The sequence below is a fragment of the Botryllus schlosseri genome, chromosome 13 (assembly GCF_051294905.1).
Source record: "Botryllus schlosseri isolate E-star chromosome 13, Bs_hap1, whole genome shotgun sequence".
Classification (NCBI taxonomy): domain Eukaryota; kingdom Metazoa; phylum Chordata; class Ascidiacea; order Stolidobranchia; family Styelidae; genus Botryllus; species Botryllus schlosseri.
The window spans coordinates 3,751,139-3,765,956 of NC_137248.1; the positions used below are offsets into that span (position 1 = coordinate 3,751,139).

Genomic DNA, 14,818 nt, shown 5'->3' on the forward strand with positions numbered 1-14,818 from the left:
AGATCCAACTCTTTCTCTCATGAAAAATAAATTTAAAATATATGTTTCCTACATAGTAATTTCGTGATTGACATTCCTCATCTATATCCTAAGGCTGAAGATGTTTCAACAAAATATAATCAGACGATTATTACGATTACGAGGTGATTAGTCGCATGTAGAATATTAACAGTCCGTCTTTATATAAATCCAAATATTTACTTCAAATCCAACATCTTTCTTGTGCCACTGACCTTAGTCTGCAATCTGCATGTGGCGACTGACCGTATTTTGCATGCAACTTACCTTATTTTGCATCATCATCATCATTGGTTTATTAGCAATTTTATCAGTTCAATACACCACAAAAAAATGCGATACAATGAAAAGACAGGAAGATGTCGAAGCGACAAGGAGCAGTCTATGGAATCTGACACCCACCTTGGCCTAGGCGATGTAAAGAGGAGGCATGCACACTGAATGAAAGTAAAGAAGATAGTATAGAAAAAGAATGCGACAAGAAATAGGGCGGCATGTCATGGGAAGCGAGATCGATAGGTCAGTCGTGGTCCGGTAATCTTGAGGATGGACTGCATGTGACTGATCATATTCTGCATATAGCGACTGACCTTATTTTGCATGTTTTTGACCTTATTTTGCATGTCATCGCACCAACCCTCCTCACTAAACTTGCGATATCCACTCAGCGCCAGCATTCCATCAGTAAACAATACGATTACACGAATTCGAAGAAATAACACACCGGAACGCGGAACAGGTGGAACTCGAAATACTAAACGGCGGATCGAGACTAATGCAAAACTTGCAATACTCCTATCCTGTGTCCGGTTGCCAGTAAATTCGGCCCTCGGTAAATATCCCCCCAACCCTAATATCCATCAATTCTAACCCTAATCTTGGGATACCTTAACCCCACCATGGACCCGAACCAACCTTCAACCCTAATGTCCCCCTAGCCAGTAGGCCAGTTTATATAGCTCATTGGCCAGTACCCACCCACGGCACGTAAAACTTTCCTATCTGAGAATAATAATTCGAATTAAATGCATTTCTAAGGGCCGAATTTACCGAGGGCCGAATTACCGAGGGCCAAATTTACTGGCAACCCTGTGTCCTACTGCCACCCATATCCCACCAGTATCGAATGTAAACACAACATGTATACATTCGATATACCACCAAACTACACAGACGATCATGATCCAGTACAGGACACGGAGCAGGAGCAGGAAATCATCGATATTAAACGTAGTTCTAATGGATCCGAATTTGCTTTGAAATTCAGATTTTATCAAGAAATTCCAACCAGAATATATTGTGTTTCAGTTATCAGCCAAATCAGAGAATCCGCTCATCCTCGCTCCCCTATCATGAACCTCACCGTACGTCACGGCGTCTGAGCAGATCGAAACCGATATAACATTCGGGTCTAAAGTTTCGGTAATTGCCCCTGCTTCACTATTTGTCAGGGTTGTAACCAAGTCACAAGGCTCCGAGTCACAAGTCAATCTCACTTTTATATTTTTGACTCGAGTCAAGTCGAGTCATTTTCAATTTCCACCGAGTCAAGTCCGAGTCCAAGTCAGCGAACAGAGGATAGAGTCCGAGTCATGGTATTATGACTCGAGTCCGAGTCCAAGTCATTGTGTTGACTGCTCAGTTTCCAGTTAAAGTCATCCGAAACCCACTTTTTATAACTCTGTATGCTGATATTGAATGGTTCGCATTTATAATGTATCAATTTTCCTCACTTTTAGCAGTTTCTGGTCCCATTTTCAAGCACCAGTACCAACAAACGAAATCGCAATAGTGTGTTGGCTTCGAAATTACAATGAAATGTCGGTCTTGGCCGTCTGAATCTCGAGTCAATGACTTGCTTCGAGTCATGCGCAATGACTCGAGTCCAAGTCGAGTCAATACACAGACTGACTCGAGTCGAGTCATTTCCGTATTTTGAGAAAATGACTCGAGTCGAGTCATCCGAAAATCGTGACTCGAGTCGAGTCATGACTCGAGTCATTACAACCCTGCTATTTGTAGTCTCATTGGTCATTTTGAAATCAATCAATCAGGTTTAAGGAAAAGACGTTATGTATTTTTGTGCTTCATGATTTACAGCATAAGCACCGACTCATGATATAAATACATACACACGGTCTGTGCATTCTGCTTATGCATACCATGGTGCATATGCCGCTGCACCAGGAAGGTACAGATAGCCCGGTAAGTATTCCTAGTCTTGCACTTCCCCTCCATGCTATCCCGGTAATGATGAAAGAAAAGGACGTAGTTTATTTTTGTCCTTGATGTTTTTGCGGCATACACCGACTCATGATATACATACACACGGTCTGTGCATATATGCATACCATGAGTGCATATATGCCGCTGGACAAGGAAGGTGCAGATATAGCCTTACGGCGTTCTAGTCTTGCACCACCCCGCCGTGCCATCCCAGTAATGCATATGCGCCAAGCAGGGAAGTCGTGGATACCGGTGTTACTAATCAGGTCTTTGGCCTGACCCAGCTGGGGATCGAATCCACGACCTACCGATCAAGAAGCCGGACGCTTCACGACACTATCTTGTCGGAAGTCACGAAGACAAGTCTACTTGTTGAAACTTTTCATATCTTCATATTCTACTTCCACTCGAAGGAGATTTGGCGTCTCTTAAATCGGCACTGCTACTATTGTTAAGTATAAATTTCCGAAATTACTTGTAGTTAGAGTACCAAGGCTGCTCAATGCGAATTTGTCAACGACTGCGGGCGCAGAAATTAATTCAGCTATTAATGTTAACTTGTCGTCGGCAATACAATATCTGCATTCGTTCCTCGCCTTGTGCATTACCGTCGTCCTGCGTTCCCTCCTGCGATTTAGCTGCATGTTACGGTATTGGAATCTAAGTTAATGGTAAATTGTGCAGACACATTATCTCAAGAGGCTCGTGAACTTCGCCTCCTCTTTAACATGTATAATTGCACGCGTACACGCTTTCTGGATGACGGGCTGCGATAGTGGAATTACCTGCAAGACACGAACACGACTTTAAACATCTACAATCCTTTTAACATTCAGTGTCAAGTCTAAATTTGTCCACAAACACACACCTCTTAGCTACTCAGGTAAGTGCACCGATCACTAACGTTAAACATAACCATGACCACCGATATACCTATGGTGCTGGTCCAAATGACTTGCATAATTGAGTTCATTTGTTGTTTTATTCTGGTTTACAAGACACCAACTGATAATAAATATCCCTTAATTTACCGAAAAATCACACATTTCAAGCGCAAATCAGTTGTATTATTGATTCAATGCCATCTGGATTGAAACTGACATTTGCGAGTACCAAATAATTTCAGATCACACAAGATCTAATCAAGTTTAGTATGGTCACTGTACAGTGTGCAATAATGAAAGTGGCCCTTTGCAGAAAGACCAACTGCTCCAGTATCAAATTCAAAGCCACACCAGTCAAAATCAACTGCTTGTCAGACCACTCAAAAATCACTCCGCTTGTGCTTCCGTCAAAGGCCATCAGTACAGTCACAATTGCTAACACAGTTCAGCCCTGCTAAAAAGCTTAGTGCAAGCGGCTACAAGGCGAAAACATATATCATATGAAGATCAAAGAATTGATACCCGGGATGTAACATGATTTTTTTTTCTTACAAATTTCGTTGCACCTTCAATCTACACCAAACAACTTATATGGATCAGATTTGACATGTCGCTGTTTGAAACGTAAACAAGTAGTCTACTGGAGCGTAAGAAAAATTATTACACATTGCATATTTAGATATTCACGGAAATGCACAAAGACATAGAAATTGACGCAAAAGATATTTGGAAAAATATATGGCCTATAAATTTAGGAGTATTCGAGCCCGTCGGCATTGTAAATAACTCCTCAATTATTTCGGAAGGTAAACTTACTATTGGACACAGGCCACTATAGAGTAGAAAGATAGATCCTTCATGCAATATTCATATATATATATACACGTATATATAATTACCCTGTAGTGCTTGAATTAAAAATGTTAAAGCATATTTTACACCACATTAAATGTTGTGTGGGTTTTGATGCAAGCGTAGCAGGCATTTGCGTATGCAGCCATTAACCCGGCCAACACCACGGGGTCCGCCGGTACACTGTAGGCACCCGATCTTTGCATAATCGCATGAATCCGACATTTTACGGTGTCGCAAATATTCTACATACGGTACAGGGCTATTCCGGACTTTCAGATGTAGCCAGCAACGCGCCGACTGCACCAAAGTATCCCTCGTGCTCCAGGAATAACGCCTTCAATGTACCTTTCGACCAGAAGTCCATGGCGTATGCCAACATTTTCATTGCGATTTGATTAACACGAAGGAAATTGCCAACAAATACTACCCGCGACATGCCCTAAAGAAAGAAACAAAGGCAAACACTGAAATGAATAGCAAATGCAAATGCTGCTGTAAGACTCCTCTCTAGTACAAGTAGTAGTGTTTAAGCCAGGGAAAAACTGGGGAAGTGTCAATACACACACAGTACATCATGACTAGGGCCATTTTTGTATGACCTTAAAAAATCAATAATATGACTTTATTTTTTGGAAAATATGACTTTATATGAAATTCGTGTATTTTTACATGCGAACAACGTCACTCACGGAACTAAAGAGTAAAACATACGCAACATAAAAGTACTACACAACAATTTTTTATATTAAACCACTGTTGTAGTACAGTTTCATGTAGTGTGGAATGTTAAAATCTTTGTAGTTACGATTTGGACGTAAAAATGACTTTAGTAAGGAAAATAAGCGCTCCACATACGCTGATGTGGACGAAATATGACTTTATATGACTATATAACTTTCTTAATATACCTCATATGGATGCGGTTTTTGCGTTAAAATTGATTTCACGACTTACTGATGCACAGAAAAAAATATGACTTTAATGACTGTAAATGGCCCTAATCATGACTGATGGTGCTACCGTCCTATCACAACCAAACTATAGGTCAAGATAACTCACTAGAACTCCTGATATTGTGGTCATACTGTCCGATATTGTCGGGACTTTCACCCATAAGAACAGTATCAAAATATTCATGAACAACTTTTGACACGATAAAATGCAGAATGCTAGTAGGTCTAATCTTTGTACCTGATAGGCTTGAAGGCAGAACTACTGTCAACAGAATAGCGAATAGAAGAAAATACTTCAGTACTGAATTTGAGTAAAACTATTTCGTTACAAAATTATATGGCCGCATTGACAGTTCTTTCTACTAGAACTACACAATGCAATACCCATTGATTTCAGACTAGAATGGCTGTCATGAATCATGGGCAACATGATATTCGTACTTGTTTCGAAAATTGACGCATCATTGGTGAGGCTGAGCGACTTGTTATGACTAATGAAAGTCAAACTAAATCAAAATACCTCGCGACCGGCACAGTTCATAACAATCGCGCCGATATTGTTGGTAATTGTGATTAGCGTCGCTGCCGCCAGGTCTTCCTTGGTTGTGGCATCGCGTAGCTCTTTCTGGTTCATTTTACCAAAACTGAATAAATAAACAGGAGCGTTATTGCTACAACCAATTGCGATACATAGGTGCAGCCTACGGATGGTAATGTTATATCCACGCCCTAGTTACAAGTCTATCAGCCGATTATATATATATCAGAAACAAAACTATTGAGACAGCTCACAGACAAAATCTAATGAGAAACACGCCATCTACACGGTTAATAGAGTCTAGAGCAGGGGTGTCAAACTCAATATGGGTGGTGGGTCGGATTCAAACTTTTTGATCACTTGCGGGCCGGATCAGTCGAAGAGTGCCGAATCCTTCCCTCCAAGACCATGTATTCGCTTTTCAGTGGGATGCTTCATTTAGAGTCCATACATAATATATAATGCTACGCATCACATGGCCCTATTCTAGCAACACCTTTATTCGAAAACAATGATACTATGATTAACTGATTGAGTACAATTGTACAGCTATAGACCACAGAGGCTTTTATCCATGGTTCACCTCGATGTAAATTGACGTGCTTCTATTCTGAAGTTCTGAAGAAATGGCTTTGTAAGGCCGGTTATCTTTTGTGTCAGAAGATAGAGCGGTGCGAACACAGATATTTGCATTACATAATTTGAGCACTATGCAACTTATATACAGCCTCTGTGCGAGGGGGAGGGAGTAATTAACCTTTGCATGGGACGTCTTCTGCCTTCTCGGAATTGGGTGTCGATGTCACAGAGTCGATAATTTCAGTAACAGACTACAAACTCAACTATTTTATGCGACATATGGACAAGTTCGATATTTGCTGTCTCGAGGGATTATATTTACGTGGAAGCATTTCTTGTTTCAAATCTATACCTTTGATAGAAATTTGCTGGATAATACGAGCATCTCAATATTACTCAGCCGGGCTGTAATGACTCGTCTCGAAACCAAGTAGCGATTTCTGGCGACTCGACTTGACTCAATTTGTGTATTGATTCAACATGTACTCTAGTCATTGGACATGACTCGAGACTTGGACTTGGGCATTTCATTGTAACGTCGGAGAATAGTAAAGTTACCACAATATTGGCATATCATCATCAGTATTGCCTGTAATGGTACTTGGATAGTATATTCACATTGAAATGAACCCAAATATTTTCGGCTGACACTCGTCAGGGGTAATCGTCAGCAACTAGTAGAGAATTGGAAAGAGCATTGTATACCAACAATCGTATCACAAAATATGACGTCACCAGCATGAAATTTCGAATGAGAGAGCGTTCAATGTACTATTTTTAGGTGGCACACAAACTCCTTTTGTTGACAGAGTTTTGGTTAGTGTAAAATACATTGAACGCTCTCTCATTTGAAATTTCATGCTGATGACGTCATATTTTGTGATACGATTGTTGATACACAATGTTCTCTCCAATTCTCTACTAGTTGCTGACGATTACCCCTGACGAGTGTCAGCCGAAAATATTCGGGTTAATTTCAATATGAATATACTATTCAATTGTATATTGAAGTTCTGCACCTCCAAGAAGCTCTTCAAGTAATGGTACTTGAAAAATGGGTAGAGAAACTGCTTAAGGTGAGGTAAATCATGAGGGGCATTCGATCACCCAAGCAGAGTTGTTAAAAGTGGGTTGAACATGACTTGAACTAGAAACTGAACAGTGATCCCAATGACATGGGCTCGAGGTCTTAACAGTATGACTCGACCCGTAGCTCCCTTTTTTGGACTCGGTTGTGAATTGAAAATGACTCGACTTGACTCGAATCAAAACTATAAAAGTAAGATTGACTTGTGACATAGTTACGAGCATAGGCGCCGACTTACGAGGTTACGAGGTGGCGCAGCCACCTCGTGACCAAATTTACGAGGTGGCGGCCACCCCGTACAAAATGTACAGACGCCCAAGTGATTTGTGACCAGTAATTAGTAATCAGGCGAATCGATGCGACCTCGTTAGAGACGTCTTCGATTTCGATGGCGCGTGTGCCAGGCGCGTAGCCACGGGGGTTTCGTGGGTCGAACATACCTATTTGAAACGCGAAACGCCTTCATTTTGAAATGATCATTCTAATTCTAATATTCAGTTACAATTCAATAATGGTGTAATCAGTGCTCCGCGCAGCAGATTTGCGAGAAACGTGTTGTCAATTAGCGAGAGGAATCTGTGATGATATCCCGCTGACATGGTCGCGAAATTACGTCATTCATTCCCGTGCGCGTGGCAATCGTCGCTAGCCTGATTTATCGCGACTCGATCAAGCCTGGTTGCGCAGGCTTCAACAATCGCATCTGCAATAGGCCCAGTTCACACTATATCATCGCTTTACTGCGCAATCGCATCTACATTGGCAGCTTCGGCCTGGCGTGCACGATATCATCGTTAGCCTATACAACAGCATCTGCAATAGGCCTGGAGTGAAATATATATCATTTGCTTGCCTGTGACCTAACTATCGCGTCTCGGGCGTAACATCCTTTGGCTCCTATCTCTCACTGGTATGGAGACAATGCGGTCGAGTTTACGCTAATTAGTGATTGTTTTATGTCATATTGATTAAAAAGCGACATCGCGAAACTGAATAACATCGAATCGCTGTAAACAGACTTTAACGTGCGAAATTGATTCCCACTAATACTTGAACGTAACGATAAGAAGATGTGTATCATGTCTCCAGTTCCGAAATACGACAAAGGTTTGAAATCGGTGCCATCGAGTTCGGACATTTTGATTTGCGAAAACTGTAGCCGAGACTGCGTAATGCGCGCGCTCATTTATTTAATTGTTCGCAGGAGATCAGGGACTCGCTAATTGACAGCACTCCCGGACCTATCATGCGCCTAAAATCGTCGATACGAAGAGATTATATGATCACCATTTACACATGTACATGACCCGAATTGAATTGATGCTATATTGGTTAATTTGAAAAAAAAAAATCCAAATCCCCGTAATTTTTCGACTGGCTACGCGCCTAGCATGTGCTGAGAAGGACCATCCTAGATCTCCTCTCCCGACCAGGCGCCCAAATATACGTTCTGCTTTTCTTGAATCTAAATTTTGTGCGCCCGTATTCGTTTACAAAACCATTCATGAGCTAGCTATAGCTTCGTGATAGGTAATCGGAGCGCGAAATTGGAGGTAGTGTTGGTTCGTGCCTGCAAATTGGAAATTTGAATTCATTTGTGCGCAGATTCGTTTCTCTAACAAGGCTTTGCCAGTGACATAAATCGGGAAATGTAGCAATACAGCTTAAACACCGATATTATGAGAAAACAATTGTCGCGACGAAAGGTACTCAAATATGGTGTCACATTCAAAACCGATTCGAATCGTTTGAACAGGGAACCTTCTACATTCCGATAAACTTGATTGCTGGATGTACTCGTATCGAGAACAACACTATCGAATATTAAACTATTAGGCATTAGATAGACAGTGGATTTCTATTGGTAAGATCGTGGCATGCGTCCGGAAGTGGAATTAATTCTAGCCCAGGGTGGCCAACCCGCGCCCTTAGAAGGAAATTTGTGCGGCCGTCAACATGTAATTCAATTAGTATGCGTTGGCGGCCGTCGACATGCAGATTAGAATTTACGAATTGACCGATGTAAATCGGGAAATGCACCAATGTTTTAATCATCAAACAATTGCCGCGATGCGAGTTGGTCAACGCGAAGCAAGAACCGCAATTGACAATTGCTGATTGGCTCCGCGATTTCGCGTTTGTAATTATCATGATTGTCTGCTTGAAGCATTCGAGAGTTGTGTGTTACTTGCAAGGCCAGTGCGTAGTGTATTTCGTTACTCACGCGGGGCATTGCGCGTGAATAACATTGATGCAACTGCAGGTTCCGTCGGACGGACTGGTAGCGCAAGTCGCAGTAACACTTCAAATGATCGTACCGTTTTAAGATTTCATTAAATAACTCGACTGCATGGTTTTATATTAATGAGGGCAGGGCTGATATTAAAACATCACGCGAATGGTTTAACTCTGCACGTACACCGGCGGCATGCAGTAAAGTGCGTTTTCGTGCGACGATGACGTCATCGATATTATGACGTCACAAGACTCCGCCACCTCGTAAAAAAATAAAAGTCGACGCCTATGGTTACGAGTACCACCCTGTTATTAAGCATTGTCTCGCAAGAGGTATGTTCGACACCCCTAGTATAGAAATCATGCAGCGGAAACAGAAAATCAATACGAAACCTCGAAGCCACGACGTCTCCCGAAAGATCAAACTTCTCGTAATCGCCGCCGTAGATATCGCGAACCAGCTTGTCCACTTTCGTACTATCGCCCGAGGCCGCAAGTTCGATCGCCTCCTCAAACGTTTCGCAGCCGGTCAACAGGCAGCACAGGCCGAGGAAAGTGCCGCCTCCCAAACTGGTACCTGGTAACAAACTGTACAAAATCAACTGTAAATGACTTTTGAAAATTAGTCCCAGCGTATCTGCATATACGGTTAGGCTATATTTTATAATAACGGGTTTTGGATTTTTAGGTCGCTTGTTTTCAGGCATAATCAGGGCTGTAATGACTAGAGTCATGAACCAAGTCGAATCCGACTGTAGTCACAATTTTTTGGTGACTCGCCTCGAGTCAATTTTTGTATCGACTCATCTTGTACTCAAGTCACTGTGCATGTCTCGAACCAAGTCATATGACTCGAGACTAGGACGGCCGAAACAGACATTTCATTGCAACTTCGAAGAAGAGTAAAGTCACCGCATTATTGGTATTTCGTCTATCAGTCCTGATGCTCGAAAAATAGGGCCAGAAACTGTTAAGAACAAAGAAAATCACGATGTTATGAATGAGCGCCATACCATATCACCTGAGTAAGATAATGACTTGCCCCGATGCAGATAGGTTTACCCTATACTTGCACAACTTACTCAAATGGTTTTGATATTAGAATACTTCCACCTCTACTTGAGTCAGTGCATAGAATTACAGTGATGGCGTGTTACTTTCCTTTCCTTCTAAAGGCAAGTCTTTTAAGTGCTAACTGTTCATTTGTGTTCACGATTATCAACTTGAATAATCCTATATTTAATAGATTGAAGAGTATGTCCTATGTGCTCCCCAGTAAACATCCATTCTGGAATATGTAATGTGCTGGAAGGTTCAACCAAGCCCATCTATAGGCTAGAATGGTTCCTTCTGAGAAAGGCCGTCGCATGATAATTGCTCTTCCCATAGGATTGGGAAACGAATCCGTAACGATTACACAGGTATCGGTGGGGGGGGGGGGCACAATTACGTGTGGCAACATAATGTCCACTCTGAGGGTTGTTCAAAAATCAATTTGTAGCACCAGAGATATTAGAGTTATAAAAATTTAAATTTATTAAAAAAACACAATTTTATTTTCAAAATTTTCTGGCAACCCCATGGAATTGTTGAACTGTAAAAAGGAACGATTCATAACAAATTTGGCTTGATTCCAACCAGTGGTAACTAAATTATTGGAGTGCAAAATTTTGGATTGAAAAAATAGCATTTAAGGTGAAAAATTCTATAGTTATATAAATTATAAAACTACCTACCATACCGTAATATTTTATGTCTAATACAAATAATTGAACACCTTTAACTATGCTTCTTTTGGTTGGAATCGAGCCAAATTTGCCACGCCTCATTTTGTAAACAACTCAACTTCATAGAGAGTTGCCAGAAAATTTGAAATATTTTCAATTTTATTTTAATAAATTTAAAATACCTTCGCTAATCGCTTCCACAGGTTGGAATCGAACCAAAGTGGCATGCAGCGTTTTTAGCCAACCTAACAATTTTACGGAATGGCCAGAAAAATTTGAAGAAAAAAGTTATTTTTGAACAACCCTAATTCACGCTCTCACTAACCTGACACCCTTCTGTAATCTTGAGGTGAGTTTACCACCATAATACTAACGCCAGATCCGATGTTGCACACGAGGTAAGGGTAGGGATTTTGAAAGTTGTACGGCAACTTGACGATATCCCCTGGATCCCGTGGGCGCGCAATGGAAAAGCATTCCGATTTTCCGTTTACCTCCGTGTTGTGATCGATGTAATGAATGCCTGCAAAGCGAAGTTAATGATTAGCCTTGCAGACAACAAAATCAGTTTGTTCTGAAACCATATGCGACCGAAAAACGAACTCTACGGCACTTTGTCTGTGAAATTGTTCACTTCAAATACAGAAGAGGTCTTATAAATCAAAATCACTATCTCAAATATGTCAGCTCATTGCCAATGTGTCAAGATGTATTTTCACACATTTTCAGGTGAACTGTACTAATTGTAGCCTACTATGTACAAACTTGACTGCGGACATTCTTCTAAAAAGAACAATCCGAATGAAGGGATTAAAAAGAAAGTATTGCATCATAAACAGCACTCCTTAATAATCTCAGCCATCTCTTATCCCTCACAGGCAGCACAGTCAAATTTTAACATGAATCATGATCATGAAACATGATCCTACAATAAAGTTTAGAATGATGAGCAAATATTGCATACGTAGCTATGTGGCAACGCTTGATCAAGTATTGATAAAAGACAAGAACCGCTTGGGATATCTTATCTCCATTTGCATAAAAGATTTTTATTGGACAAACTTGCTTTGTTAAAAAGCATTGACTGAGAGTTGGTATGAAATAACAATATAAAGAAAACAATTCCCAATGAACACCAGTACCTCACCTTTAATCAAGCATTCGATTTCGTCCAGCTTGTTGAATCTCAGATTCATGTCGGTTTGGAATTTGTCTTCAAATTTGTAAGCCCCGCCTCCTGTGGCATGGCAAATATTATGCATTGCAGAGAATTCCCTTTCTTTGGCCATTTTTATGAAACTGTCCATGCGATGCGTAGGAAAACGTATAAAATGCATATTTCCGGTAAAATTATTGAATTTCAGACCCTGAAAAATATCGACCATTTCATCGCCATAGCGTAGGGCCTACTCTGTAAAGAAATGCAAAAAGGTTGCTTATTGCAATATCTTTGAATCTGGTCAAAAACATTATGATTCTGCATTCAAATTTTGTCAATTAGCTACGTAGGCTACAGCTAGAATACTACATGCTTGCAATTTGCTCATAATATCTTACATAGATTACATACTTAACTTTTCATGTAGTTTCATCAGAACTAACACAAAGGGATGTGTAAGAATTTGATATTTTTCCTATGGCCGTCTTGAGGTAGTGACTCCTGGCCTAAGAATTTCCAAAGCTAGCATAACCAGCTTCACGGCTAGGAACATGCTGTCAATTTTCAGAATGCAATAATTACTCAACAAATTTTATGGAACTTTACTGAAACTAACTTCATTCTACTCAAAATTCGATACTGAATGTATGTGCTTGCAATTTGTTATTAAATTTATTGTATGAATGAACTGTCGTATTTATCATATATGGCTACTAGGATACATGCCATATACATGCATACATGCGTGAATGAGGCAATATACAAAAGGCTGCCCTACTTGACTTATCATCGCATGATATGGTATATTTCCAGGCACAGGTAATTAATTGCTAAAATTACGGTATTTGTCAATTTTCTCGATTGTAGGATAATGATAAGCCTACCATGTGTCCTCTTTTAGGATTTGTCGTCATTTCTCAAGAAAAGGAAATGGTCCTGTAAGGACGCTAAAAAACGGCTGAATATTCTTTTTTATTGGATTTCGAATTAGTTGCTTATCCTATCGACCAGACTTTTAGGTGTGACGTTGTATTTACTTCCAAAAAATTACTGAAGCCATCAAACATGCTGAAATGCTGGTTTTCCAACCAACTGCCATACCAGCATTTCCTTCTTCATTGTTATTGCATACATTATTCTACATTCTCTGCAACATCTGGGGATTTTCACAAGGATCTGTCGCATGTTCAAACTCAACAGACAACAGAACAGACCTATCTGTTGGATCAGTCTCGAGCATCCTAACGATTTTCAATGATATTTCATCTTTCCCGAACTTGTTAAAATGATCATTCCTTATGCAAAGTATTCATGGGCTGAATCTGAACAACAGGTTTGAATTGTTATTCTAGTGTCTGCTTTTATAATTTTCGTTTTGTTTCTGTAACTTTTGCCTGCAACTACCAAAAAAACGTAAAACATCATCAAACTCAAACAATTCTACTTTTGTTTTACTTGCCGGCAAAAAATGTCCTCTTTTTGGGTGCTGAAAATACGGTAGGCTTATATACTGGGTTGGAATCCCGGTAAGTGTAGCGTAATATATTTGGTGTGCCAAGACGGTTCTCAGCGTCACACCTGTGTGTAGTCAGTAATATCTTTGGTGTGCACGAGACACCGATTCCATATTGGCTTATGTATACCTACAAAGCTACAATACTGTCAAACACATAGCACAAAGTGCTAGCATCTTCGTGGCAATACATCACTGAATAATTACTCTAACAGATCATGCAGATTCAATAAGCACGAGAGACTATAACATTCTTATGACATATATTCACCGACCATAGTATTTCAGATACCTTGATCTCCAAATGGGCATCCCTCACACCAGTATGACCATAAGCCACGCTGGAAAGAAGCATGTCCTTTATGGACTGGAGCGTTTCAAGTGTCTCTTCCTCTACGTCGTCAAACGTTAGCGGCTCAAAATACACCAGTTTCACGAGTGTTCCGCCAATGTCAATACCATAGTATGGTAACGGATGCCGCGCTGGTTTGCGGATTCCTTTTGTATCGATCCCAGGCCCAGCATCCGGTGAGGCCATTGGATTGTATGTTTCCGATATGATACCAGTTATTAACTGGAAAGAAAACTTGAAGGTGAAATATGGTCTTTGCATCATAAAATGTATTTTCAGATATACAATTGGTAACTAAATCATGTATTTACCGAATTCAGTTGCCATTATTTCTATCAGATAACCAATATTAGACAAAATAAAAATGTTGTTGCCTGACTTTAAATTCAAGTATTCGGACCGAAATAGTCTATTTATACAATTTAAAGTCCAGGCAACATTTTTATTTTATAATTTTCTTGTTTAATCATATAGTCTCTACTTTACACCATCTATATGTAGGCCTACTGTGTAGTTACCAGTTATATTTTGAATAAAAGACATAGAATAAAAATATATTCATTAGTAGACCTGCGCGAAGCAAGAACTGTTGAAAATCTTCATTCAAAATCGAAAAGAGTGGCGAAATAAATAAATTGCCCAATGTAGCCTATAGTTTCTACGGAATGCTTAGGATAGCTCATCAGCAATAA

The 14,818-nt window shown here is 40.2% G+C and overlaps 1 protein-coding gene and 1 long non-coding RNA gene across 2 annotated transcripts; one reads left to right on the forward strand and one right to left on the reverse strand.

The window, feature by feature from the left end:
* Positions 1–909: 909 nt before the first annotated feature.
* LOC145453204 (uncharacterized) lies at positions 910–2,031 on the forward strand. The gene is made up of 2 exons (XR_013919655.1): positions 910–1,907; positions 1,941–2,031. It is a non-coding gene; the product is annotated as an uncharacterized LOC145453204 (long non-coding RNA).
* Positions 2,032–3,289: 1,258 nt separating this feature from the next.
* LOC145453201 (pantothenate kinase 3-like) lies at positions 3,290–14,336 on the reverse strand. The gene is made up of 6 exons (XM_080331175.1): positions 14,067–14,336; positions 12,250–12,469; positions 11,428–11,625; positions 9,769–9,952; positions 5,457–5,580; positions 3,290–4,422 (listed from the first exon to the last, which is right to left on the reverse strand). The coding sequence occupies exons 1-6, from the start codon at positions 14,310–14,312 to the stop codon at positions 4,243–4,245; spliced, it is 1,152 nt and encodes a 383-aa protein (XP_080187301.1). The 5' UTR covers positions 14,313–14,336; the 3' UTR covers positions 3,290–4,242.
* Between the last annotated feature and the right edge of the window lie 482 nt (positions 14,337–14,818).

Coding starts and splice junctions, on each gene's coding strand:
- LOC145453201 (XM_080331175.1), bottom strand. CDS start 14,312: ATGGCCTCACCGGATGCTGGGCCTGGGATCGATACAAAAGGAATCCGC. Junction 11,626..12,249: donor AATCGAATGCTTGATTAAAG/GTGAGGTACTGG, acceptor TTCGCTTTGCAG/GCATTCATTACATCGATCAC. Junction 5,581..9,768: donor GGAGACGTCGTGGCTTCGAG/GTTTCGTATTGA, acceptor TTATTTATTCAG/TTTTGGTAAAATGAACCAGA.